This window comes from Zootermopsis nevadensis, unplaced genomic scaffold (genome assembly GCF_977971745.1).
Source record: "Zootermopsis nevadensis isolate Lab colony 2312 unplaced genomic scaffold, Znev_1.0 Znev_ptg000022l, whole genome shotgun sequence".
NCBI lineage: Eukaryota > Metazoa > Arthropoda > Insecta > Blattodea > Termopsidae > Zootermopsis > Zootermopsis nevadensis.
The window spans coordinates 14493678-14521674 of record NW_028259154.1 but is presented as its reverse complement, the minus strand read 5'-3'; the positions used below and the strand labels follow the sequence as shown (position 1 = coordinate 14521674).

Sequence of the window (27997 nt, the reverse complement as noted above, 5' to 3'; positions counted from 1 at the left end):
TCAGTAAAATAAATATTGACTAATAAACAGTTTTCCTCCCTAATAATGAGAGGTATAATGCATAAATTGAATCACATTGTACAGAGAAAAGATTTCATCAGCTCCATAATTTGAAATGCATTACAGAACGTCTTCTTTTCAGGATCGATTTGGAAGCTGGAGACGTAAGTCTGAGCCAGGATGCTACTTAGCTGGGACCTCCAGCAGTAAAAAGTCCCCAAAACTCACTGTTGCAGCAACTATAGAAAAACAGGATGTGCAGTCAGAATTTCAGAATAGCTTGAATAGCTTGCATGAGGACGGTAGCACAGGGGGAAGGAGAGATAGTTCATGCATTGAAACTGATTCCACCCATTTGCATGATAACAAATGTGGGGTGACTGCTGATGACAGTATTGATAGTGAGTGTGGTGACAAGATAGTGACTGGTAGTGATGTGAAATGTGATGATGGCCGTGAGGAGAGAGAGGAGTGCAATGAGGGACAAGCAAAAACATTGGAAGAAATTGTAAGCCAGCTGCTTATGCAAAATCAGGAGTTCCAGAAAATCTTAAAGAAACAGCAGCGGCACGTTAACTTGCGGCATCGTCTTACAAACTTTGGTAATAGTACTTCGTCTGCTGGTGGTGGAAATCGAGATGAGACGACAGATACCGAGAATGATGATGAAGATGGTATATATGAAACCCTGAGTATGACTGCCTCAATTGTAGCACCATCTAGAGTGGGGGTTGTATCAGGACAGAGCTATCGAGCGCACAGATATGCCCATATGAGAGCATTGCGCAATGAGCAGAAATCTATTGCATCCAAGACCCACCAACACGAATCGGCCCCACTAGAATCTGAGTATGTAACTTTAATGTGCCATAGAGAAGATGAAGGTATAAATAGATCTCAATGTTTATCTAATAATAAGTTTAAAAAGGAAGAGGATGTGAGTGTGGAAACTGTGGATCCTCTTCGAGGATGTTCTGTGAATATTTATTCAAGTAGAGCTGCAGATGTAATCAATAAACAAGAGTGGCTGCATTGTCACTCAGATTTAGTTGACGAAAAGAGTGACAGGGAGGAGGGACAATGTAGTTTAGATTGGGATAAGACTCGAGATAATTTTGGGAACTATGACAACCTTCAGCATATCTGGGAAAGTGTACGTAGACAGCAGGAGGAAATCAGATGTCTGGCAGAGACAGAAGAAGGGAGAACAGATGGCGACACTGAGGAAATGTTAATGAAACTTCGTCGTACCCGATCTTTCTCCTGTCAAGGAGAAGATGATTCCAGACAGCAACGGCAGTGCCTCCCACCTTCCATGTCTCAAGTGTCTCTGGATGCCGCAAATATTCCCACTCTGCCAGCTGTGTGGTTGAAACAACAGGGTGAACATTTAGCCACTCCTAATAAGAAATCAGGATCTCTGCCACGTAGTTTTCAGCTAAGCCATGATGCTCACTCTCTACCACATGAAGCAAGCTGCAAGGGAGGATCTTATAGGCCTCGGTTATTAACCCGTGATGGACGTTCATGTTCTGACAGGCCTTTTACAATAGCATCAGACAAGCCACCAGAGATCAATTTTGAAGATATTGAGCGTTACATAGAACAGAGTGATACATGTCATGTCAGGCACAGATTCCCTCTAAATGCAGGAGACACAACTGAAGATGACAGTATGACAGACTATACAGCAACTCCAAATACAAGTCTTAATGAATTAAATGTCCATCCTGAATATAAGATCTACAGGCCGAGTGTTTCAAAAGCATCTCTCAAACATGTGATCTCAAGTGTGAGTAACAAGCTTGCTGGGATGAGAATGAGTTCCGAGACTTTAGAGTCAAATGATGGTGAGGTGGAACAAGAACGGCTTCTTCAGAGAGAGCGACGAGCAAGTAGACTGGTGTATGCCCTGGCAAGGCAGTATAGTAAGACCTTGAAACAACGAATACGCAACATCATGGGTGAGGATTCTACGGAAGAATACTATGACGTGGTCCAACATCGAACTCCGTCACCTGTACAGACTATGTCTGCTCCTGCATTGCCCATTTACAAGCAAGGAAGTTCAAGTCTTGGAGCTCGCATTGCTCATTGCTCCTCAGAATATGCAAATCCACGACAGCTATACCCAAACATCGCACCACCCCCTGAATCCACACACAAAACATCAGATATGCGACCTGACTCTGTCCTTTCAGTTTCATCCAACTTCACAGCCTCTTCTAGTGAAGGGGAAAAAACCTCTGGTTTCAGTGGAAGTTTAGATATATCTATCCCAATCTCTGTTTCTTCCAGTACCGTTGCACCTTATAATGATCCCCATGAATCTGTTCAGGAGAAGACTGATGATGTTAATCTGAGTGATGGCTCTGCTGATAGCTTTTATGAACGTTCCTTTGAAGCTATAGAGCCGTTTCTGGAAAATGAAATGTTCAGAGATTCTGCAGTATTCAGTGATCATGAAGAACTGACAGATTCTCCTCTCGCCTCTAAAGACTTCAGCACAGTTAATGCAAATGATGACAAGGTCCTACCACCTAGGCCTACTAAAAACCATAAAATTCCACCACCGGTCCCTGCGAAGCCAGATATACTGAAGAGCAAACCCATAGTCCAAGTATCAGGATCTAAACCAGGTATTTTTGAGAAGGTAAAGAGTTTAGAAGAGAACTGTAGGTACCAGAAAGAAGATCATCTGGTGCGTAATCTTGAGGGTATCAGTAAATCTATCCATGATCGTCGCCGAGAGCTGGAGCTGTGGAAGGCAAGTGGTAACTCCTTGTCTCGTGATGATGAATGTGACACTAGTTCCCAACATTCCACTGCCTCTACTGTCATTGAAATTAGCCCTTGTAAGGACTCATATGATTTTGCTGAAGGATCAGAGGAAAATGGCACTCCTAGGGGATGGGTCAAACATGTAATAGGCAAGTTACAAGGGAGTCCCAATGAAGATCTACGGCAAAGAGATCAGTGTCAATAAGAATTCCTGGTTGAATTTCTTCAAAATTCAGGCAGTCATAAAATTCCAAGTTTTAACTGTACATATTTTCCTTTTTCAAAACCTAGTATAGGGCTCAGTTTATGAAACTGATGATAATTTGAACCTATTTGGTTGTTTCAAATTATTGTTTATATGTGATGTATTATAGGTTATAATTGTGTTCCATTTTTCGTTTGTTTATATATTAAACTTTTTTTAATAAAAAGTAAGGATAATTATACTGCTGTAGTTGGCAACAGTAAGATTAAATCAAGTTTTATAGAAGCACAAAATAAGAAGAGAAAATGAACAATTAGATTGAGTATGTAACAACTTATTAAGTTTAAGAAAGACTGAGAATAATTTGTTGATGGCAAGAAGATTATTTCCTTGCTTACACTGAGAAATTGAATATCTGTGACAATAATTAAACTTCCAATCACTGATATGGAAGAAAGTAAATGGAACAATAAAATGTTGCCTCCATACCATGTAGTGTTTTGAAACCCTTACATTTTATATCCAAGAAGCTAGTTATATGAATGTTGTTACATGCTCTATGAAACATCTTAGAGTAGGCAACACCTTTTAAAACTTACATTTTAGGACAGAGTTTTAAATTTTATCAAGTTAAACAGTCAAAGAATACTGTGGCAGTTTGCAAGTAGCTGTGATTAAAACTGACTGTCACACATTAAGGTAAGCAGAACTAGTCGTGTTCTATAGTTGATGATTAAGACAGCAATAAAATACAATTGCATGCTACATATTTTTTAATAAAGTGTGGCAGTTTGGTTTACACTATTTATAAATATGCATTCTGCCATGTTGCTGTACCTTGGTGTAAGTGTATAAAAATTAAGACCATCTCTTCAGGTATATATTTATCAAGGAAAGTAGATATCAGTCATTTAAAATTGTACATGTAACAGTCCTATTAAAAGTATTAATTTTATTTGCAAACCACTAGAAATTTTCATGTGATTAGTGGTCTCTCTTAACCTAAAACATGACTGCAGTCATTCTTAACCTGAAACAATCTAAATATACTATTGGATGTTATCACAAAACACATTAAGTACAGACACAATATTGCATTTGTTACAATGCAACATGGTGAATTTATTTATAATTCAAATATTATATATTCTATTTGTGATAAATATAACTTTACAATATACTTCTGGCTTTTCTTTTGTAAAATGTTTAAATTATGTTCTGACATGAATGCCAAATAAAATTTTTGTATAGTGTTATTACAAATAAAGTAACACTGTTAAATCTTTATTTTTAATTTACTAATAGTTCAGCAAAAGTTATAGTATTAGTATCATTAGAAACAGTAGCTTAAAAAATTATTTTTAGTCCATAGTTGCTCAGTGAATGATTCCGACAACATTCAAGGAATGTTTCCTATACTTTTGCAAGGTTTTGTGTTCAGTTGATACAGTGGCTTCACAAATTAAGAGTTTACAGGAAGTGAAGTTCAGTTGGTGATGGTAGGGCACTGACCTTGGTTAATCACAGCCACATTTTGGTCTTCTAAATTGTAGATCCTGCTTGCCTACAAAACATATACTGACTCACATAGGGATTCAGTACTAATGCATTTCACTTTGGGTAACAAAAGGCAAAGTAAATATAAATTTCTGTTAAATACCTATTTATTTTCTGATTTTGAAGCCTCCCACCACCATCTGACATCTGGCCTTGTATTTGATATGACAAGCTTCAAAACACCAGTACAAAAGTCCCATATCACATGTTTTGCACCTTACTTGTACTCCTGTAGTGAATGCATTATATTTAGATGTCTGAAGTTCAGTTGGTATTTATCATCAAATGCAAATTATTTTATAAAGAAGTGGAAAATTTCTTTACAACAAAAAGCCTTAAATTGGTTGTAAAATTGCATCCATGTGTTCTATGTTAAATGCTACCAATTAGGCTTATTATACAATCTTGAAATTATGAAATCGGTGTATGCCGAGTGAAAACATCAGTAGATTTTGTACAATCTGTGTGACTCGAATGGACACACAGGGTATGTACATACTGTCAGTGATAAAAATTATTGGTTGTGGCCTGAAGAATAGGACAGAGAGCTGAAGAATGTCAGTTCCATGTGAACTACTGAAAAGAATAGAACAATCTACAGAATGCTAAACCATGACAATACTGCATTGAACAATATCATGCTAATGATTGATAGGTACGTATGAATAGCCAAGGAAGCAAGCAAGAAGGGCTTGATGTTTTCCAATTAGAATATTCACTGCACATGCAGATTCACCTTTGCACTTACCACCCTACAAGCTTGCATCTAGTCTGTAGGGTATCAGACATTGTGATTGAATGGAAGCATATCTGTGGGATGCAGGACTCTGTAACATCATCCTGTTTATAGTAAAGGGGGGTGACTTTATCTCAAGTGAGTTATTATTTATGTGTGGCTGTTACTGATATTTTGTCTTGTGTGCAACAGGTCATACCTATAGTTATTGTTTAAAATTACATCATATGAAATAATTTTGCATACCAAATTATTAAAACTCTCACACTTACTTGAAATTTACTGTAAAGATGACACAGTTTTAGAATCGTACATTTCACTCAGGTCATTCAACACTTAAAAAGAACAAAATACAGCAAACTGTTCAACATCAAACAACTGAAACCTAAAAATCACATTTAGACCTCAATATGAGAAATGCATGTCTAAAGAGTACAGGGTATTGTTACTTTGTAGATGTGTCAGTATAACCAGTGTAAATTGTTAGGAGCGAAACCTTTAGTTTAATTCACATTAAGGGCAGTTATTTAAAATTGTATTTTATGTAACTAATTAATTATTATTTGCAGTTTGTTTCATCGAAGTACAAATGTATTACATGCATTTAATATTTTCTCTGAGAAGGCATGCATTTTCAGAGGGGATATCTGGGAAATATTTCAGGACCGGAGTAATTGTGTTAAAGGCATAATTGGAAGTTTGTACAAAATTGTTATTTTATATTATTCTAAGAATTTTAAAGTAATTAAGATTACATTAGGTTGTTGTGCTCATAAAAATGGGTTCTTAGACAATGTTTCACATACTGTAATGGTAATTGTTATGAAATTGCAAACAAATTAAAAGGAAAAAAAATGTAATAGTAGAATGTATGACTTTTAATTATTATTAATGCCAAGATATTATTCTGGGAGGTACAGGGACTTTTTCTCTTTGCCATCAAATTGAAACCTGAGCTGAAGTGCACTAGCTCTCTCCAGTGGGTAGCACAGAGGATAAAATAGTCAAAGCAGGAAGTTAAACAAACAGTTCCATCTAGTGTGTTGTCTAGAACAGTGGTATTCAACCTGGGGTACGCGAAGACATCTTAAGGGGTACGTGAAATTTAAAAAAAAAATTATGATAAACACTGAATAATCAGGGCCAGATTTAGGGTTAGCCACAGGAGAACCGGACGTAAGGACATTCGATTTGGGAGATTATATACTATGTATAACTTGAATTATACACCAACAAAGTTGAAGAGAAATTATATCTGGGGGTACGCCAATAAAAAATGTTGAATACCACTGGTCTAGAATGTGTTTATATGCCTTTATGACATGGTGCTTAACACAGAGGTTATCTTACCTTTTTCCATGTTTACTTCTACCAACACATTCATGGCCTTGTAAAGGTAGAAAGCCCAATTCTTTCAACCATACCCTAGTGAAATATGTAAATAAATATGGTGTCCAGGGTTTTAATTACACAGAGGGCTGTTATGCCATGGATTATTGATTATTACTGGTATTTAGTAGTTTTATAAATCCATCAAGTTTTAAGGATATCAATGCCTCTCTAACAAGCAAGGTATAATCCCATATGAAAATGTGTATTTTTGTGTTAGTGAAGTGGTTTGTTTCTATAACAAAACATTTAAAGTTTGTCACTTGTATTTCCAGATAAATAAGCATACATTTATCAGTAACTATTTTCTTTTCAAAATTATTTTGTGAGGAGTTGTAATTTATTTGTATAGTGTAACAACAATGATGACAACAACAATAATACATGACTTGTGAAATTATTAAAATATACAGAGGAATGTATAATTTGGTAATTATTTTAAACTTCGTATGTACGAGACTGAAGTAACTTTTAGACAATACCAGGTCCTTGTAATTTGCATCAAAACATTAACAGACTCAACTCAGGGATGTCATTTTACATTGTAGCTGCAGAATGGTTGCATCTTGATCATAATTACTGGCATTTCTGTTACAATGGAGTTTACTAATTACTGCACTTTTGTGAAACGTGCTTGTAATAGCTTCATATGTTCTGTACTTACTGAGGTAAGACTTGTGGATCTTTAGTCACCACATGATTGGAAGGTTTTGTACTATGTTTATTCACCACAGTTTTGTACATAGGATATTTTACTACCGTTATGTTGCTGCTAAAATCTTTGCAGTTTTCAGTAGCATGTATATATAACCTATTATGTCTGTACATAGCATAAGAATTTGTCCAGAATCTTACCATGTATAGACCTGTCCATTTCTGTTTTTACATTCCTAAACTTTTCCTGTAAGACTTGTGGAGATGATTTGTATGAATGTATGGTTTATTTTCAAGCCCATTGTTTCTGTTTACTTAAAAAGTAATGGTACCATTCTTGGGTATTTCTAGTTCAGTCGGTCAGTTTTTCATCATTTTTTTGTCTTCTTCTTCTAAATCACTACAGTCCACTGTGAACTTTGGCTTCCTGTGAGGTTTCGTGGTCTTGAAGTGTGCATTTATGAGTAGTGAGTGACCAGCCCACTGACTGCACAATTTCTACTCAGTTCTGATTTAACTGCCAGAGCCATCTAGCAGTGAATCAGGAGACTTGGATGAGAAACGGCAGCTGAATTTGCTTATGAAACATCTCGTTCATGTTCGTAATCAGTGATCATCTGTTGCAGATTGTATAAAATTGTATTTTGACATGTGTGTACAAACAACAGAGAGGAATGATTGTCACCGAACAGTGATGATTGCAATGTCTTTCTGGTTCATCCTCATGCTACCATCCCTTTTAGATTTTGATAAATTTGTTTATTAATGTCTTTCTTTCCCATGTAAGAGTGGAAGACATGAAGTACATATGAGGAAATATATTTTTCTTTTTCACGATGCAAAATAACAGTTCATGAATTGACAGTGTTATGGAATCTGTAACGAATTAAATTATGTGACATGTTTCTTAAGATATTTAATAGGTAATAATGTTAACAGTATTAAGTTAAGCATGACATTAGTATCTGCAGACAAACTACATGTTTTATTACTTTTGTTTACATTAAGTGCAATTGTGAGCCAGTCATTCATAGGACAACTGTATCATAGCAAAATTATGGATTGAACATAGGCTACATATCAGATTCCCTTCTAATGTTAATGTTTCATATAAAGTTTTGAATTACTGATAATTTATGCCAAATGTGTTGAATCTGTGGTGTGTGCAAAATGTTAAAATCAGTATGAGCATTTTTATATAAGCAATCCTGAATGGTTTAGAAGGGATTACTGAGTTTGAAAACAACATTGTGTGTATGTTGGTTGAAACAGTGTAGTAAGTGTTTGACTAAAGTGTTGTATCAAAGGCCATGAGCTTCTTGTTACCTGTTACAATCCTCACCATCCCCAATGACATACCCATTTTTCTTCACAGACTTGAATGCAACATTTTTTACATTTGTCTCAAAGGCATGCATTAGTGAAAATGGGAGTTGATTTTTTGTTCTTGTTTTATAATTTTTTCCACGACTATGTTACATTTTGTCTTGATTTTATGTGACGGCAACCACTGCCATGTACGATTTCAAAATACTGGGGTAAAATGTCTGAAAATTATTCTCATCTAAGAGAACCTTATCTATTACAGAATTTGTAGCATAAAATCAAATCAAGTGGCAGGAATATTCTGCTACAGATTTCATCTTATCTTAGAGCAAATTGGAAACTATGTTGGCATAATTTAGCGGTGATTCGTTGGTTGTATTTTCTGTTCTGTAAACACTTCTAAAATGTAAAACATTTTATGTCAGCTTTTAATGTTATGGCATTCACATGACTGCATACTGTAGATCAAATTGAGTGTGCTGTGGAGAGGAAGGGGAGGGAAAATGGCCTCCGATACTATATTTTTGTCAAATGTTTGTTGTGAACTAGTTTGATTCAGATTTGGGTTTGGAATTAGGTACAGGTTTGATTTTGTGTTTACTTCTGTCAACTGATCATTACTGCCCACAGTTATAGTTAAGTGACAGCATCATTTAATTGCATTTTGATACAGTCAGTTTGCAGTGGCGGTATTACATTCTTTGAGGGGGGAGGGGGGTGAAGATAAAACAACATGAATCCACAAAAAAAAAATATTTGCTATTGGTTTGATGGTGATAAGTTATGAAGCATTGGTCCAGGCTTTTGAAATTTTGTATTCTAGCAGTTCATGAATGTACCATAAATTCTGTGTGAAATATTATTTGTAAGTTGACAGTTAAGAACATCACAGTGGTGCAAAACTTTCAAGTAATGTCTGAAAAACCGAATATAGAAAACATCTACTCTTAACTTATTTTTAAGTACTTCACTTTGAAAAGTAATATATTTATAATTGCAACAAATAAAAAATTTACTTGATTAGTGTTTGATTGTATCACCATGTGTAAACAAGTGATGATAATAATGGAAACTAAGTAATTTGGCCAAATTATAAATACCTAAACCTTTTAGAGACTTAAAATTTTATTAAAAAGATTTAGAACATCCTGATGTTATTGAAAGTAAGTTTTATAACTTTACATCCAAGATTGTACTTCACACTGTTAATGGCTTTTTTAAAGTTATTTAGAACAGCGTAGTAGCATTCATATCGCTGAAGTACAAAGAATGCATAAGGACCACAGACTGCAGGTTTCCAGTCATATAATCAAAGAAAATAGACTGCCAATAATATGAAGACAATACAATAGTGTGTTAATGCTTTGTGTCAGAAATTGTCATTACACATGTAATTTTAAAATAGCAATGCATTTCACTTTTTGAGTTTAATTTATAAGTTATTTTGAGGTTAGGTCATCAGTATAATTGTCCCACTTTTATGTAGCAACAATCAAATAACCTTTAGTCAATGTTATGATTATACTCAAACTGTCTACTTAAATTATGTAATGTTGACTTTTTTTTTTACTAAAAGAAATGTGTATATTCAATTAATATTATGTAATAAATTTGATTGTGAAATGAAAATATGTGGGTTTCCTATGCAGGCAGTTGTTCTGCTCAGCAGTGATTCTGCATCATTGGCAAACTTAAATTTTGCCAGATCTGCTTGCGATATTTTTTCAGAACTTCGGTGTAATTTTTGACAGCTTCAGGAGTAAATGTCTCATCACAATGACACTTACAATCCAGAGAGCAGTTGTCTGTTGACGCATCTATGTACATGGTCTGGATTGTCTAGTTTTGAGAGTGAAAATGACCCAATAGTGTTAATTTTTGGAAGATTGGCCCATAGCAAGTTGTATTCAATTTAGGACACGACATAATGACTATGGTCCAAGCAGGATTCATACTCAAGATCCTTGTTTCTGCAGCCAAAGTCCATGGTGTCTTAGTCTGCATAACCACTGTGAAATGAAGTTAAATTCTGGGAAATATTGTTAATAATTACTAAATTTAACTTCATAATAACTGAATTGTGTTTGAATATGTTTTACTGTGTTTTTACAAGAGAAATCCTGTCATTTGTTACATACCATTGGAAGCGTACTTACAGAATATACTTTTCATGTTTCATTACAATTTATATCCAAGAAAATCAATCTGTAAATAATTGCAGAGGGGAGTGATACAAATTTGGAACAATTATGTTGTGGAATATTACGTATTATTAGACACTTCTCTGAATTGTACTGCCTTTGTTAAAATAAGCCATGTGACCATAATTTTTATGAAGGGTTACAGAATAAGCAATTACAAGTAAAACTGTTGCTTGTTAATTAATTCATGTGTGTTTTGTTTCCAGACTCAGGAACCTCCAAATTGAGAAGACGTTTCCTTTAGAAGACACCTCATCGTTTACATTGCCTTGCAAATAAAGTAAGAATACTATTTTTGCTTAAGTCCTGAAATGCAGGATGAATCTTATGTAGGAAAACCTGAATTTACTCTGTCATTGTGAGTGTTTTGGATTGTTATGTTTGAATGGTTGAAAGAGGCGGAGTAATTTCAGATTTCCTCATTGTAAGTCCTCTAGGTCAGTGGTATTCAACCTGGGGTACGTGAAATTTAAAAAAATATATATTATTTTATGATAAGTACTGAATAATCAGGGCCAGATTTAGGGTTAGCCACAGGAGAACCGGACGTAAGGACATTCTATTTGGGAGCGCCATTTCTCTCTTTCCCCTTTATGCGATTCTTATCTGGGCGGCTAGTTTCATTTTATTCCACATAATGCTTAGGAACACTATTGGGCGGGATTTAAACATATAAATTTGCTTTGCTAAAATACCTTTGTCTGGTTGAATGATCGTTCACCTCTGCTTAGGCATGTGAACGTGAGGCCAGCAGTCAAGCCAGTCGGCTTTGGCTCTCTGGAGCTGTTACGCCACGGATTTATTTATTTAAAATACCTTTGTTCTTTTATTAATTTTTATATGATAGGCAATAATATATTTGTTATTTAATAGCTTGATTATCCTTTCACTCATTTAAAACTTATTATTTAATACGTTGTTTTGGATGTAATTTATTTAATTTATTTTAGATGTAGATTATATACTATGTATAATTTGAATTATACAGCAACAACTTTGGAGGTACAAAGTTGAAGAGAAATTGTATCTAAAGGTACGCGAACAAAAAAGGTTTAATACCACTGCTCTAGGTCATGGGTTTTGGTATTCTATATTGTGATAATGTTCTTACAATCAAGGACACATTTTAAAATATTTTTATTCATTAAATTTTATTGTAGCTCACCAAAGAAGTCTGATATTGGAACAACATAGGTATAATAATTGAAAAGTATGACAGAAAATGTTTCACAATTAACATGATCATCTAGTGTACAACATGGTCAATTTTCATTCATGGTTGCTTCTAGGAAAGAAATTAAGGTTTCGAAACTTCATTGCTTATATTATATGACATTTAATAATAAAACAGTATTTTAACGTACATTATAAATAATAACGAAATGGCCTCGAGTCTAAAGACTGATCCTAATTTAATTCTCTGCCAGTTTTGTTTTTATATTTCTCTTTAAGAAACACTTATGGGAACTATAATATTGATTAATCAAGACTGCGTCCAAACCTCATATGACCATAATCGTCAAACTGTTCTCGTTTACCAAACCTCATGTGGCCATAATCATCAGACTGTCGCTTATTAAAATCCATGCTTTCATCATCTATTATAAAGTCATTCAGAATGTCTGCAGCGGGTTCCACGGGCACCAACCGTGCCCTCATATATTGTGGTGATCGAGGGGGTGTCTGGAGAAATGAACGGCTGCGTCCTCTCTGGCCAGGTCCTTCCAGGTTGCTACCACCAGCTGCGACCACGTCAGAACTGGATGGGGCAGCATCCACAGCTGCGTGATGCTGATATTGTAGAACGAGATACACGCCTAACGTTAATATCAATGTTGCTACCATACTGCTGGTCATTCTAGTGTCTGCAACATGAACAAAATGGCATTCATTTCAATTTTTCGTAAAAAATTTGTAGTGTTTTTCTTACAATGAATATGAAATGTCATCCTCTGTTTCACTCTTACAGATTATGCAAATAAATGATAATGCGATTATGACTTTACATTCAAACATTTAGAAAAAGGTGTATATTATCAATGATATTTCACGACATTAACTGTAAAGATTTTAGAACTTCGACCAGTTGCCTTTTTATATGGTAATATTAAACACTAATAACTTAAAAATTGTACAATTGTGCTGAGTTGAATATAATTTTACCTCCGAACGTTGTGAATGCCAGTAGTGATGTCAGAGTTTTCGGGTTAGTTACCTTTGCCCGGAAGGGGTGCCTGGCTAGATGATGATGTCATCATACATGGGATCCCCAGTGGTTTCTGCTGGCTGGGGATTCCCCAGACAACCATGGTAATAATCAGCAATGTATTCTGGGGATTCCCCAGCCACTTCCGCGCGTAGAAATGCATGTAGATCTTTATGTAAAGTGCCCGTTACTGTTGTCCGATCTGAACCAAAATTGGAATCTGTTTCGAAAATTTAGTAAAATTGCGCAGTGTCAGATGTAATGAAAATCCGTTTAACCGTTCTTTAGTGCAGTATAAAGACGAGTGAAGTAAAGTGGCTTATTTTTGAAAGTTTTGTTTCGGACTCTCAGTAGTTAGGCCTACTTTTAACATGTTTGTCTACATGTTCAGCTCTGTGAAAACTACGCAGTAGGTTCAAATGTTATTAGTGCATGGCAAATGCAGATATATCATAAGCATGTTTTACGAAATGCAGAACGTAGATTAAGAATAAAAATTGGCGTCCCAGGGACGATGGTTGAAGGATCAGAAAATTACTAAATTTTACAAATCATATAATACAGTAGACATCATCAGCCGCCAAACATATGCAGTTCATGAAGTAATTGTTCCTTGTATATTTTATTTTGTAAAATAACATACAACGCTATCGATTATTTCAGGAACTTGGTAAACCCGTGATCGAAATCCAAACGACCAAAAATGTTGTTTCAGAATCAACAAGCCAAGATTGTACTCGGCATTTGACAATTGTCCATTGTCTCTTATAACGAAGACTGTCTTGTATTATGTTCTTTGTTCCGTGATAATGACATTTGTAATAACAAATACGCTAGCATAAGGTTTATGCTACAGTCCGTCTGTTGTAATTGATTTTAATAGTTAACCCTTTTGGTGAGTTGTTATTTATTTCATACATTGGCTTAATTAAATGTGAGGTAAAAACCTTGTTCGTAGTAGGAAAATATTTTAAAATGTACTGATGTCGATGCATGATGTAATTTCATACCAATTTCTATTCGTGCATCTCAACTTAGGTTCTGCTGCCATAACATCGTGGAAATGAGTAGTAGTCTATGTAGACAAGCAATCAAGGAATTACTCAGAATGGGACCCATGACTGCCACAAAGAAAGTCCCACCCTAAATCACTTTAATGCATATTTCATTATCAAAAATTGTATTTTTTATATAAATTTATCTGCTATTATTTTCTTCTGTTCTCTCCAGCGATTTTTTAAAAGAGATTTTTTGTAAAAATTTGTTACAATTGCATGAAGCAGAGTACTCCTTGAGAAGTTACTAGTTGCTTAGTAGTCCGTAGATGTCCCGCCCTTAAGGAACCCGAATGTTTATTATCTTGTTTACAAAAGCCCGCCTCCACTTCTTGTCCTAAGCAGTTGAAGAATTCAGGCCAAATCATTACTCCCTATTTACAAGTGATTTATTTTCTATCACGCTTTTGAGATTAAACTTTTACATTCGTTTTATCATAAAATTATTTCTCATACGCATATATTTAAAGAAATACACGGACACAATATTTATTGCTAATGCAACGTTGTGGAAACCAAGGTGCAATTTATGGTTATGAGAGTGATGGGTTACATGTGTATGTTATTGGATTATCAGTCGTATAATTAAAACGAAACTGGATTAGATTTTAAATTGTTGAAGACTGTTTAATGATTGTAGCTCTAGAAGAGGAATCAGATTTGGACCGATCTAAGAATATGGGTAGCGAAGTATGTCTCTGCGTCTCTATACGAAGAGTACAAAATTTTATAACAATAACTTTTCGGAATAATGAAACATTAAAGTCAATAAGGCACTCGGATTAACAAATATGATATTCGTTTACTACATTTACATCAAAACGGAACACACTTTTTACATTGTAATAGACCTTTTGGAAAGAAATTTCATAAAAATTATGTGATCAAATTTAACGTGTTCTGAAAAGGCTATAGAAAATATTTGTAGTTACCTGTGTATAGGCGCCGATGTTCCTCCTTACCAACCCGGTCACCGTCTGCACCTCAACTGTTGCTGATTCCTTAAATGTGGAAGCTTTTATTTGCTTGGAATAACATTAATTTGACGTCACAATGTCTCAAGAGGTTACTTCTTTCTTGTGCTCCAACAAGCCTCCCCCCTGCTCCTAGCTTAGAATATAAAACACAGGAGTGGGGCGTGGTTAGTATTCAGCCAATCAACACCAAAATTCGATTTATATTTGCTATTTTATGCACACAAAATCTAGCCGAACCTACCTCAGCTTTATTTCGCTGAATTCAAGAGAATATTAAAATTAAGGAAGAAGGACTAAATTGATGTGTCTCATTTGTTTAGTTTTTGTTTCATTTATTTTATTTCCTGATAAAATAAAATAGTCGTGTGTGAAACAGAGAAACGAATCCTTTGTTAAATAACTATTTTTTTTTACACAGAAGCAATTCTTAGCGAGTTACGTACTTATTATTTGGAAACTGAAGTGTATGGTACCACCATGCCCTCCCCTCACCTCTCTGTGTTGTTGAGTGTATTCCCCCACCTCAAATAGCCCTTGAACAAGTCGTTAGTTTTGTCTATTTTCACAAAACTTGGGATGAATGTGTTGTCACTGGAAGATGCCATACTTTCTACTCCTTTAAATTGAAACTGTATTTTCTGAGATGGGCCGGTATTAAAGTCAGTTGCGTGTTTACTTTGTAACTTATTTGGTGATTATGTCGGTACCTTACAGTATATAGCGTTGGATAATATCATGATTAATGAATAAATAAATGTAAAGGATATGGAAGGAAGCGGCTTTGGCCTAATTTAAGCTAGTATTTATGCATTTATCTGGAGGGACTAGGGAAAACCAACATATGTAGGCCTAGCTCCTTGAAATGTTTTGTATGTACAAATTCCATGCAGGACAGTACTTTAAAAGCTTATAGTCTCTTGGTTAATAAAGAAATTCCCTGTCGGGCGAGGTTTCAGGTTCTGAAGGTGACGATTATGGGTAATTTGAAGATGACTGTCTTCTGGGGTGTTTCGCCTTGTAGTTTGGTAGAAATATACATTCGTTTCAAAGGTGCTAATTGCCTCCGTCGCCCTGATGACCGAGACATTAAGTATATCTGAAACGTCGGTATAGGCCTACTTCTACCAGACTACACGGCGCTACATCCCAGAAGACGGTCATCTTAAAATTCCCCACCTTTCATGAAACCTGAAAAGCGATTGATGGTTCATTGCCGTGTTAATAAAAGATCGGTGGATAATTTTCTTTCATTTAGTCAATATCCCGACAGTCTGTTTCTTCCAGATCCATTTTAATATTATCTTCACATGTGTGCTTATGTCTCCGAAGTAGTCTCTTCTCTTCAGAGTTCCGATTAATATTTTGTACGCATTTCTCATTTCCATTTGATTTCCCACATGTGACATTTGTTGGCGACTAGGAAAGGAAGGGACTTGGAAGCGTAGAAGTGTAGCTTGTCATGGCACAAACTCTTTCGATGTAACCAGATCACGAGCGAATATGATGGACAGACACTGTGACAGTGTGACAGGGACGTCTGTCTTAACTGAATCACTAAAGAAGGTTAAGCGTCGAGACGACCGCGTCGAATACTGAACGGGGTTGCAGTGAAGTAAACACAATGACATTTACATTTTAGAAAATGCCGGTGAATAATGTCATTGTTAAAATATTCCCCAATTGTTAGTGAGAATGGCTGGTTCTTTATGTTTTTCTTAACTCTGGACGTTGTCTATTATCTGAGATATATCCTCTCCTCCTCTTCCTGAGAACGGTCTCCTTCGTCGCCCTGTAATTATCTATTTCTGATTTAATCAGATGATAATGTCTTAAAATTGGTTACGACCGCTTTCTTTGATTTTATGTTTCCCGGTTTAGCTTGCTGTACTGCATTCGGCATTACTAACCTCCGTAGTTAGTACAGCGTAGCAAAATAACATTAACAGTTAATGATGATTAACCCTATAAAGCCGAGTGGTAACCGTACACACCACCTGCTCTAAGAATTAGTAACGCTGCATTTTGTATTTATGGGTTTTGCATGATTCTTGGTGTAAATAGCTATTATTTCCTTAAACAGCATTAACCAATTCATCTGTGTGATGGGGAAGAGTTGTTTTCTTTGCGGTACGGACTAATTCTTATGTTATTTAGACGTGTTTTGGATTCAAAGGGTTAATTTATTTGGATATTTCTGTGACTTCCTTCTGAAAATCATTCGAAACTTAACTTTCTGAAATTTAATGTCATTAAAATAATTTACAAAGTTGGGTTCTCTTACACGAGATGCGTCTGCCGAACACCGAGTCCTTGCAGATAATCAAATGTAATCGAATCTTGCAGGTAATCAGAGGTTGATGTTTATCAACCTCTTATATTAACTTACACTCCTGACTACTTACCTTTTATTACTCTCGGATGCTGGCTTTGTCAGTTGGCGCACAATCGTTGAATGAGTTATGTGCATGAAGCGCAATAAAATGAATGCAGCGTGAGGAAGTAGAATCCGTGAATGGTAATAATTCACCTCCAGTATTATCAACCGATTGAGATCAATTTTTTTTGTTAGGGGTGCACACCAGAAATTGTGGGGAGACTTTGATTTTGAACGGTTTGGCCAGAAAAATGTTTCAAATAAAAGTCTCCAAACTTACGAACAATTTTTTGTGACTGCGTTTTTTTTTCTCGAGAAACTGATAATTTTAAATTACGTATAATTTGGCTAGTTCTTGATAAATTTAGGGCTAACGGCGCTTTTGAGACTGTGTTCGTTATGTAGCGATTAAAGTCAGGTTAATCTGTAATAAACTGGGAAGGATGTGGAAGGAAACGGTCGTGGCTTGTTTTAAGACACTAGACCAGCATTTGCCTAGAGAGACTGAGGAGAACTACGAAAATCCTCAGTCAGGATAGCCGGTCTCCCGGTCGAAATACGAACCCATTCCTACCTCCCTAGTACGAAGCAGAAATGGCAAAAGTCTTTCTTCTTTCTGTGGTGACAATGAGATTTGCAGAAAATCACTTGCAACGAGGTCACTTAATCACCAACCATAAGTCGATAAGGAAAATTCTAAAAGGCTTAGTTAAAGAAGCGGATGAAATATTATTATTGGGATAAGTAGTGTGGGCTTTAAACATGGCGTCATCGGAATTGAATTTTCATAAAAAAAATTGGTGGTTCAGAGTTTTTACAAAATGTGGCCATATATTAAGTGGTAGGCGTCTGGAAGACAGACGCCGTGGCTTGAATTTAATATGCCATTACATCCAAGGATTCAAAAAGAACTAAACCGGGTGTTTCATAATGTAGCTCTCATTAAGTTTTAAACGTGAATTGTAACTCAGATTTTATGGTTTTGTGAGTCGTTTAATTTTGCCATTTATCTAATAGTTGGTCTGTCAATGTTAGCAGATGTTCAAATTTGAGAACATTAAAATTTATTTATTAACTAGAACTAACTTATAGCTATTTCGCAGATGTTTGCTGTATGACTTACTCATATATAGACCTATTTATTTTTAGCTGTATTTTGTTAATTTTTGGTTAAATAATTTCTACGTTATACTTTAAGAAATTTATACTCTTTCAAGAACGTTAATGCCTGTTATTTAACATATAAGGTCCACATATTCCTTACTGGGGTCCGCAGTGGCCGCGCAGTCGCTGGGACCGTGGGTTCGAATCCCACTCAAGCCATGGATGATTGTCCGCGTTTTTCTGTGTTGTGCTGTCCTGTGTACAGGTAGAGACCTTGCGACGGGCCGATCCCTCGTCCAAGGAGTCCTACCAAATGTCTATAGATCAAGCCAACGAAAAGTTGAGACCCGCAGTGCTCAGGCACTTGAAGAACGGGTTGTTCCTAGTATATTCCTTACTACACACATAATTATCACGATGGACTTATTGCCTTATTAACCAGTCTAGAAATATTATCCAATCCACAATGGCATGAGACAGATGTGGCTTTCCGGTGGTACATGTCAAATGTGCGTTCTGTCTGCGTCAATGAATCAGCCATTCTGACTGAAGTATTTCGTGGTTATCTTCAGTCCATTTTCATAAATCACAGGATAATACATCCGCGTGGGTTTGACTAATCCCTGTCACAGTGTAATTGGATAGATAGGTGAAAGTTTGGATGGATGGACGGACGGACGGCTCCCCACATTGCTGTACACCCGCTTGGATGTGTTCTGCCTTACTGATTATATTGCCAAGGCACATCAAAGCTCGGCTACCCTTGTTCTTGTCAAAATCCTAAACCTTTCATCCGGAATAAAAAGCAATTCATGCAAATTTTTGTAAATATTGCGAGAACGATGAAAGAGCTCTTCTCAAATCCTACTGCATCAAAAACAAATTATCTTCTACATCTTTCAGCATGTAGATTTATGTATGTTTATATCTTTGAGCGCAAATTGGGTGGAGACTGTCTAGGAAAGTTCTGGTAAACAGAACAAGTAATTCAAAAAATTACCATGAATAAATTAGCGACATTAGAAAATTCGTTATGTCGAAAACGAATGCTTAATGCTTGAGTGGAGAGTTCATTAAATGAACACTTCCTTTTGTTTTTACTCTGAACCGAATAATATGTTAAACAGTAAGTTCATTCTAATGACCATTATCTTAATTATCACCACATAATTGTTGACAATGGGATCTGCCCTGTGGATGCCCGCCTCAGAATGGCTTGAGAAGACCTGAGAAAACTTTCTAACATTTCTAGATTTGGCAGAGGTGAGGAAAAGTCACATTACACTGTCGGGAAACAATGGAAACCCTTGGTTCACTGGAACATACTATTACACGAAAATGTCCTCTGATCATGTTTATGCATCAATGACCTTAGATCACATTAGTGAAAGAATTGCCCAAGGCGCGACAATCACTAAAGAGTACACCTATCCAATCTTGTTTTTTTCTCGCACCTTTTGAAATTACATATTATTTAATATCGACATTTCTCACTTACTTCATACTTTTTAGGACGAACTCTTTTCCTGAAAGAGATAGAATTTCTGATTTGATACAAGTCTGTCAGAAGTATTAACTACATGTATGTATGTGAGCAATAAATAAGTAAATAGTTGTAATATATAATTCTGTTTTGCTATGGATAACATACTATCTAATAGAAGGCGGAAGTTTCTAATGATTTCGGTTTCAGTACGTGTTCTTATGTTTGATTGAAACTATGCTGTTGTTCTTTCAGCCTGCACAGTTCGGTCTGAATAATGGACCAAATACAAAATGACATTCTTTCGCAGCCAGAGATTCTCTCATTTGAAATGCGACTAATGGAAGCAGTGCACGAACTCAGCATGAAACGGGTATGTTAAAATTCATAGTATTCATCTTGCAGATGGCAGAGGTGACATTTAAAATATACAAAGTATAACTGCATATCACAAATGGTTTAGGTTCTACAAACATTTATTTATACAAATAAAGGCCCATCGCACTTCACGCTACTTCTGCGTTCGTGTATTTACGTCAGATTCTCCGGAACCGTCAATTTTTACCATGCATCATTTTATGAACATAATTTAAGTGATGTTAGTGCATCTACCATGATGTTATCATGAATTTTAGGAAATTGAAAAGTACAAGATTGTGGTGGTGTCCAGTGGTATAATATTTGTACTGCATTTCTTTAAAATTTGTCACCAAGTTCCACAGTCCCGAGCGAAAGACTGAGACAAACAGCTGGCATGGTGATCCAATAAACTTACCTTTCTGTAAAGTAGGCTTAATAATACGATTTATCATCAGAGGTTGCTGGAAGAGTGCCGCCTGAACCTAGATGGAGCTCTGTGGAAACAGCATGAGCTGGAACGCATGCTGGAAGTTGAGTGTCGTGATTCGCAGACAATGCGCCTCCAGCTTAAGGCAGCAGTGGAGGCAGTACAGCAATATGGTGAGGAACGGGTAGCACGCTCGGGAGAACTGTCCCGACTGCGAATTGAACTGGAGACAGCTGTCCGTGAGAGAGACTGCCTTAAGGACCAGACTCATACCAGTCAGGTAGTCTCATATTTGGCAGCAAGAATGAAAGTTCTTAAAATTCTATTGCCTTACGATCTGTAAAATGATTAGTATACTTAATAATTTAAAGTGCTAAGTGAAAACCAAAAGATTTCAGTAAACTAAAATTTAAAGAGCAAGGTAATGGACTATGCCCAAAATAGGGCGCCAGTTGCTTATTTTATACTTTTACTTCTATAAATCAGATGACAGTGAAAGTGACATTGTTCTGTTGGCCGCAGTTTGAGAATATGACGCTGAGTCGACAAGTAGAAGAGATGCAGGGACAGCTACGCTGTCAACAGGCATTCCAGGAGAACAGCTTCAGCCTGGAAGCTAAATTAAGGACTGCTGTGGAGGAGGTCAAGAGGTCAGCAAAGATTTATATTGAAGAAGTCAGTTCTGTATTCAGTTTAAAGGAACTTGTATCATCCATCATAAATAACTAACATTCTTCCATCAGAAGCTTGTAGTCACGTGGCTGTGACCTCATGGAACGCATAAACTTATTAGATGTAACTGTAGCCAGGCACTGGGTCATTACCTGAGCCAGTTCAATGCAGCTTTTGTCTAAAGATTTAAAAATTTCTTGTTTGTCATTTGACATAATTCACAAGACACATATTTTGAAAATAGTAGTTTGATATGTTTTATTGCTTTTATAGTGAAATGGAGAAACTGGATCAAGATCACAAACGACTCGAGAGAACATGCGAGGCAGCACAGCAACTGGGGACCAATTTGCAGGAGACTCATGTTCGCTTCCACGATATCCAGAAAAAGACTACAGAACAGCAGAAGAAATACGAATCTGAGATGGTTGCACTCAGAGGTTTGTTTGTGGAGTTTGCATGCGAATGAAAACAAAAATCATTTTGGAAAATCATGAAGGGGCTTGATGAAGGAGAGGTTTCCAATAGAACATGAAACAATTATATGTAGATTATATGACCACTGGGAAAATCAAACTATACGAAGGGACCAAGTAACAGAAGCTAAAAAATAAATCAAAGTTGGTCAAACTGTGACCCATAGGCGAGAAATGTCCATGAAAAATTAAGTCTAAAATGCAAAGCTTTTGAGTAATTATTAATAATATGATAATTTGTCATGCATAAAGCAGAGAAATTATTGTAGATGCAAAATAGTTAAACGTCTACAATGTGAAGGGAACTGAAGTTTTGGAGTCCCAGATACTATAGTAAATCTTTTGAAATTTTTTTTAAAAAAATAAAAGCTTATTCAGAATAAAAACAAACAGAAATTACTTTCAAGATTTTCACGCTGAGTCTTTGTTTCTATTACAGCAATTATATACAGTATCACATATTTTACTGCATATTCTATATTGATAACTTTCTTTCCTTACATATTCTTTCAGATTAAGAATCACCAAATGGTTTTCTTCCACCTTCTGCAATCTGTTTATGCGTAAAAGAAACCCTGGTTACCAATTAACTAACAGTTTGACAGTACCACCTTCACCTCCTTCCAACTCGAAAAACAAAAATGTAATTTACAACATATTCTAGGAAAAATATTGCCATAGTCCCATGAAGTTTGAACAATAATGCGAGTCCCTCAGAAACAAACTGCTAGCAGGTTTTGTATTATTGTGAGCTCCACTGCAATAAATTCAAAATGTGAATATATACATATATAGGCATGCATATAGTATGTTTGTTCGTCCATTCAGATCATAATATTTTAATGAATTGGATCTCAGTTTCAATATGACGTCATGTTCTGATAAATGTTTATTTCTAACAGCTGAAGTGGGGAGACTGAAAATGGAAAAGAAGAAAATACCTGTGAATTTATGCAAAGAAATGACTAATGATCCAGAGGTAATAAAGTGTTATTTAGTACGTACATTGATATGACCTTTCACTGCAAGGGATGAACTTGGATCAAGGATTCTGATAATAAAGTGCTGAGCAGAAAGAGAGAGAGTATTAAAAAGATGCAGAAAAATTACTTAATGAGGAGTTTAATAAGTTGCATCCTTCTAGTGTGATGTTAAGATGGGTGACGCTTGTAGCTGCATGGATGGAATGAGAAATACATACATAATTTTGGTAAGGAAATCTAATAGGAAGATACTTTGGCATAGATAGGAGGGCAATATCAACATGGCTGTTAGAAAAATAGGGTGTGGACTGGGTTGATTTGGCTCACGATAGGATACAATTACAGATATCTGTAAACATGGGAATGAATGTTTAGGTTTCATAAAATCAGGGAACTGTAAGTGTTTCAAGAAAGACTTTGCACCATGGAATTAGTCATTGCCTCCATAAGACTTATAGCAATAGTATGAAGCATACAAATGAGTAGTCTACTACAGCAAATGATGAATGCTGTACTTTTCATGGATGTAATTCAGTAAACTTTGGACCTGCAAGAAATTAATCATCTTTGCTCAGAGGCCATGCTTGAAAACTAGTCAGTAGCAGACAGTTCTTAATAAAATTTTGTCTTAGCTCAGGTGGTTACATACTAGCTTCTCACTGAAGATTCAGGTTTGATTCCAGTGCAGTCCATGTGGAATTTAAGGTGGACAGAGTGACAGTGCAACAGAAATTATCTCTGACTATTTTGTTTTCCCCTACAAATCATTATTCCACCAACACTCCATTCTTTTATATCGCCATACCTGAGGTATGTAGCAGCCAGCAGAATATCACAACCTTGGTCCTGAGTTCAATGTCTAACCAAATATTTGGTAGGGCTCAAAGTAAAGAAGTCGGCAATAAACAGCGTCCAACATAATTACAGTGTAATGATTCAATCATTCTCACAAACCTTCAGGGAATAATTATACAGTAAAACTTGTTTATACTAGTGGAACTCAACATTTGTCCATTTCACTAATTTTTAAGACACATAATTTTAGATAAATTTGTTGCAGTATTTATCCTAGGTATTTACTTTTGTGAACCAGAAATTCATATTATAAATTTACAGGACAATGATACTGAACAGAACAAAGTTTTTCTTTATTCTTGCTTCCTTTCTTTCTCCCTTGCTTTTTTCTTTTGACGTAAATACGTCTATATGGAAGGGTCAGTGTCATTCCGCAAAAAAGTGTAAGATGGTTACCTAGGAAATATCAACAATTTGTAAATATGGACTGACAACAATGGTCAGCTTGTATGCATTGTTATGTTACCTAGGAAACGTCATCTGTTTACTCGGCATTGTTGTGTTACGTTACTGCCGTCAACAATCCGCTTTCGTTATTGTGGAAAGAGCTAAGCTGTGAATCGCTTGTAGAAGAAGTGTGTCGTAGACTTGATAATTTTGTGCTGGTAAAAACGTTTTACAATGTCAAAGGTACTTATCTTATATAAAAATTATTAAGAAATCTATTGTTGCATTAATTTGTTGCGTCATACTATGTACAAGATGGATGACATTGAAGCTAAAAGACTCCATAACGCAGAATATATGAGACAGTACAGAAAACGTAAAAAAATAGAAGTATTAGATAATGAACCTAAAGTTCCCCCAAAAAATAATGCTGAACATACAAGGGAATATATTGATGATTGTAAGAGACTTATTTTGAGTCATTTGAGAAATTATACAAAGATGTTTTCAATTATGGCCATAGAAAATCCTAATACAATGCCGATAATATTGACAGGAGATTTTAACATTGATTTAAAGGAGGAGGAAAATCAAAGCTTTGTCACATTTATGGAGGAAACGTTTGGCTTAATGTTGATGACAAATCCTCAATGTAGTACTACTAGATCAAAATCTTGTATAGATATGGTATTTGCACGATATGTTGATACTCTAAAATGTACAAATTTTATAACATATTTCAGCTACCACAGACCCATCTTAAGCGTAACTAATTTATGTTAAATAAGCAATGTCTTAATCAAACTTTAATCAATTGTAAAGCGGGTATAAAGAAAATATTTAGAATAAAGCCACTATATAAACTCCTTACCGTATAGACGTATTTACGTCAAATTCTCTGGAACCGTGGTTCCACTGTAACTTTCTTTGTTGTTTTTCCAGCAGCATCTGGAAGTATTCTGCATCCACTTTATTGGTATTCAGATGTAATATTTTCACATTTTTTACAGCATGGTTCCTTCTCAGATAAATTCCATGAGGCACAATATAGAAAAAAGGTATAAAACATAACACGAACTGACTGTTTTACGTTAAATTCTCACATTTAAGTTTCTCTTTACTTATTTAATTTTACATCAGTTTCCACTCTTATGCTCAGGATAAGATAAAGACAGATTCACAGTTGAACCATGTCCAATTTTAGGCACTTTTTTGTAATATATAATCTTCTATCATGTGATGGTTCATCATTTCAGACTTCCAAGTACCTGCAGGAGATAAAAGAGTTTGTTGGTGCCGAGTCTAAAGGGAGCGCACAACTAACTGAAACTTTGCAGAAAGCTCTCAAAGCACAAGCTGTCTTACAGAAATTGGTGCAGGAAGCAACGGAGGAGCTGCAGAAAAAAACAGAACATATTTCTGCGCTTCAGTCATCAAACGGTGCTCTAAATAGCAGTCTAAATGAAGCTTATGGAACTATCAGGTTTGTCAAAAATCTGGATGTTCTAGAGTAATTTATTAACCTCTATCATACTGGAAAAGGCCTTTCACTACATGGCTGACAGTTTAGCAGTATGCTAGCAACGCACATAAAGCTGAACTGACTATAAAAGTTAACTTCGAAGCCTGTGAAATTAAAAAATTAATTAACACATATTAAAGACATAGTTAAATATGAATCAGATCCTGTAAGTCTGATATTGGATTTAATAATGTTGTCAAAAGGACCTGGAGAATCAGTTGTCAAAAGAGAAAAAAATTCTCACGTTTCTGTTAAACAAGATCTGATCAAATAAGTCTGCTATTCAGGTGTACACACACACACAAAAGGTGAAGAAGAAGAAGAAGAAGGTGTATATTCAGATGAGCTCATCTGTGAGTTCTTTCCAATTCTTGGTAGATGGTATAAAAATTTGTATCTGAGAAACATAAATGTAACTCCTGGGGTGACGGTCCAATTTATTTTATCACACGAATGGGTGTAAGTGGTGAAGATATTTTATAGAGAATCTCGGTAACTGAGGATTTATATAAAGTTCTTCAGATTGAGAAGCTGATACTGGTACAGTCTGTATATAATGTAATGGTTTGATTATAAATAATATCAAAAAAGGCAATCCCCATTTTAGGAAACCATGGAACATAAATGGGTGTCATAACAATTTAATATGTTACATCAAAATTCTTAGGCATCAACATTTTTAAACCATCAAGTTTCATTTCATAAATGTAGACCAGTAATAACACAGAACAGCCGAGCAAAATCCGATTTCAGCATTATTGATTCGCTTCTTATTTCAGGTCTCTGGAGGAACAAGTGAAAGAACTGCTTGCCAAACCTGCATCTGAAGAAATGGGTATGCAGACAGATGCTGAGAAAGTCGTCTGTGAGGCACGCAGTACACAAACGGATGTTGACATAAAGTGTTCAGATGTGGACTGGAGTGCTGCGGCCAAGAAAGAATCTATTCTGCCACAAGAGAGTACCCACGAGACCACAGATGGTAAACAGGAATGTGAAACAGATAATACTTTTTGAGTATTTGGATTTAAATCACTGGTATGATCTGCAACTGGATGCAATTTCATATCAGACATCTAAATGTTTCATTATAAAATTTATGTAACAGGAACTATAGCAAAAAATTGTTCTATCTCGCATTTACTTTTACTTTCATCATTAATGACAGTCTTTTTTCTTCTGTTCTCAATATATGCCCTAACCAATTAAAAATTTCTTTTACGTGTTTCATTTCTAGAATGTGCATTTTTCACTGTTTATTCTTAATTTTCTCTCTATTTTAGATAGGAATTTCATCTTCATAGTTTGTAGCTTATTTCCAAGTCTCATCTTCTAATTCCAACATCTGATCAGTATAACTAAATATATATTAAAGCAATAATTACAGCGCATACAACATAATATTTGAAAGACTTCGGTATTCATTCAATAAATCTGTTTATAAGCAACATACTGCGTAGTTGGTGTTCATGTACTGCCCAAAACTGTGGTATCTCTCATTGTTTGAACCAATTAATTGAATCAATAAACTACATTAATGAAGAACCTTGTTCTGCAAAGCTTTTGCTTTCAGAAGTGAATAGATATATTTAAAAATGTGGAAAGATCCCAAATTTTATTGGTCAACCTTGGGCAATGATCCTGCATGTTGATTTTGCATTTCATCCTTGCACAAGGGCCATGCTAATATCCTCTACATGGTTTAAATTATCGTATATGTACAGCCAAACATTTGTTGCTTTACCTTGGTATTATATACATAAACACATAATACACACAGAAGTTGGTACATCCTTATATTCCAAGACTTCTATCTACAAACTATAAAGAAAGAAAAACAACTTTATAATCCTTACATGGCAACAAATTTCTTCTGTCGAGATAATGTTAACTAATCTCCCGGTTCTAGCACTTAAAATCTTTTTGTAGAAAAGAATATCTCAAGACCATACATAACCAACAAAGTTATACTTAAGTCGGGATAGGTCAAATAAAATGGATAATTTGCAAAGTAATTTTTCTGTTTAGTTTAACAATACAAATTATTGCAAATAAATACTAAAAAGTCTAGGTCATCCTTGTGGAAAAGTTTGACTAACAGTTATTCCCACAATACAAGCCTAGATCCACCATCACCTCAATGGTTGGAACCGGTTTGGAAACACCAACGCATAAATTGCTACAGATGATCAAAGTAATAGCATTGCCCAATTCTTAATTTGAAATACTCGGTAACTGTAATTACACCATGAAAGCTTGGGGCAATA

At 35.5% G+C, this 27997-nt stretch overlaps 3 protein-coding genes, 1 long non-coding RNA gene and 1 other non-coding gene across 11 annotated transcripts in view; 2 read left to right on the top strand and 3 right to left on the bottom strand.

Moving 5' to 3' along the window:
- GEFmeso (Guanine nucleotide exchange factor in mesoderm) overlaps positions 1-8631 on the top strand; it is a 152740-nt gene extending 144109 nt beyond the window's left edge. For all 6 annotated transcript variants that reach the window (XM_087354026.1, XM_087354024.1, XM_087354028.1 and 3 more), the window contains one exon: positions 143-8631. In XM_087354026.1, coding sequence (XP_087210152.1) covers positions 143-2986 — 2844 coding nt within the window. In that variant the 3' untranslated portion in view covers positions 2987-8631. The remainder of the gene's footprint in view (positions 1-142) is intronic.
- Positions 3549-26946, top strand: LOC110839738 (uncharacterized). 2 transcript variants are annotated; one of them, XM_022084218.2, is made up of 10 exons: positions 3549-3685; positions 11056-11129; positions 20304-20421; positions 20864-21115; positions 21358-21485; positions 21781-21947; positions 22886-22962; positions 25219-25266; positions 25465-25691; positions 26510-26946. In XM_022084218.2, exons 3-10 carry the CDS (start codon positions 20326-20328, stop codon positions 26745-26747), a joined length of 1233 nt encoding a protein of 410 aa, XP_021939910.1. In that variant the 5' UTR covers positions 3549-3685; positions 11056-11129; positions 20304-20325; the 3' UTR covers positions 26748-26946. The 2 variants fall into 2 exon arrangements, with proteins under 2 accessions (XP_021939910.1, XP_021939911.1); XM_022084219.2 differs by lacking the exon at positions 25219-25266.
- Positions 11968-15176, bottom strand: Dsk (Drosulfakinin). The gene is made up of 2 exons (XM_022084220.2): positions 15043-15176; positions 11968-12714 (listed from the first exon to the last, which is right to left on the bottom strand). Exon 2 carries the CDS (start codon positions 12704-12706, stop codon positions 12329-12331), a length of 378 nt encoding a protein of 125 aa, XP_021939912.1. The 5' UTR covers positions 12707-12714; positions 15043-15176; the 3' UTR covers positions 11968-12328.
- On the bottom strand, positions 22380-27997 carry LOC147873025 (uncharacterized). Its single transcript, XR_015536593.1, has 2 exons — positions 27587-27997; positions 22380-25476 (listed from the first exon to the last, which is right to left on the bottom strand). It is a non-coding gene; the product is annotated as an uncharacterized LOC147873025 (long non-coding RNA).
- LOC147873026 (U6 spliceosomal RNA) lies at positions 27361-27466 on the bottom strand. Its single transcript, XR_015536612.1, has one exon. It is a non-coding gene; the product is annotated as a U6 spliceosomal RNA (small nuclear RNA).

What these genes read in the sequence shown, in the direction of transcription:
- Dsk (XM_022084220.2), bottom strand. Translation starts at nt 12,706, where the DNA reads ATGACCAGCAGTATGGTAGCAACATTGATATTAACGTTAGGCGTGTAT.
- LOC110839738 (XM_022084218.2), top strand. Translation starts at nt 20,326, where the DNA reads ATGGACCAAATACAAAATGACATTCTTTCGCAGCCAGAGATTCTCTCA. An exon ending in ACCAGACTCATACCAGTCAG is followed by an intron (nt 21,116 to 21,357) that starts GTAGTCTCATAT and finishes TGTTGGCCGCAG; the next exon opens with TTTGAGAATATGACGCTGAG. An exon ending in GCTGTGGAGGAGGTCAAGAG is followed by an intron (nt 21,486 to 21,780) that starts GTCAGCAAAGAT and finishes TTGCTTTTATAG; the next exon opens with TGAAATGGAGAAACTGGATC.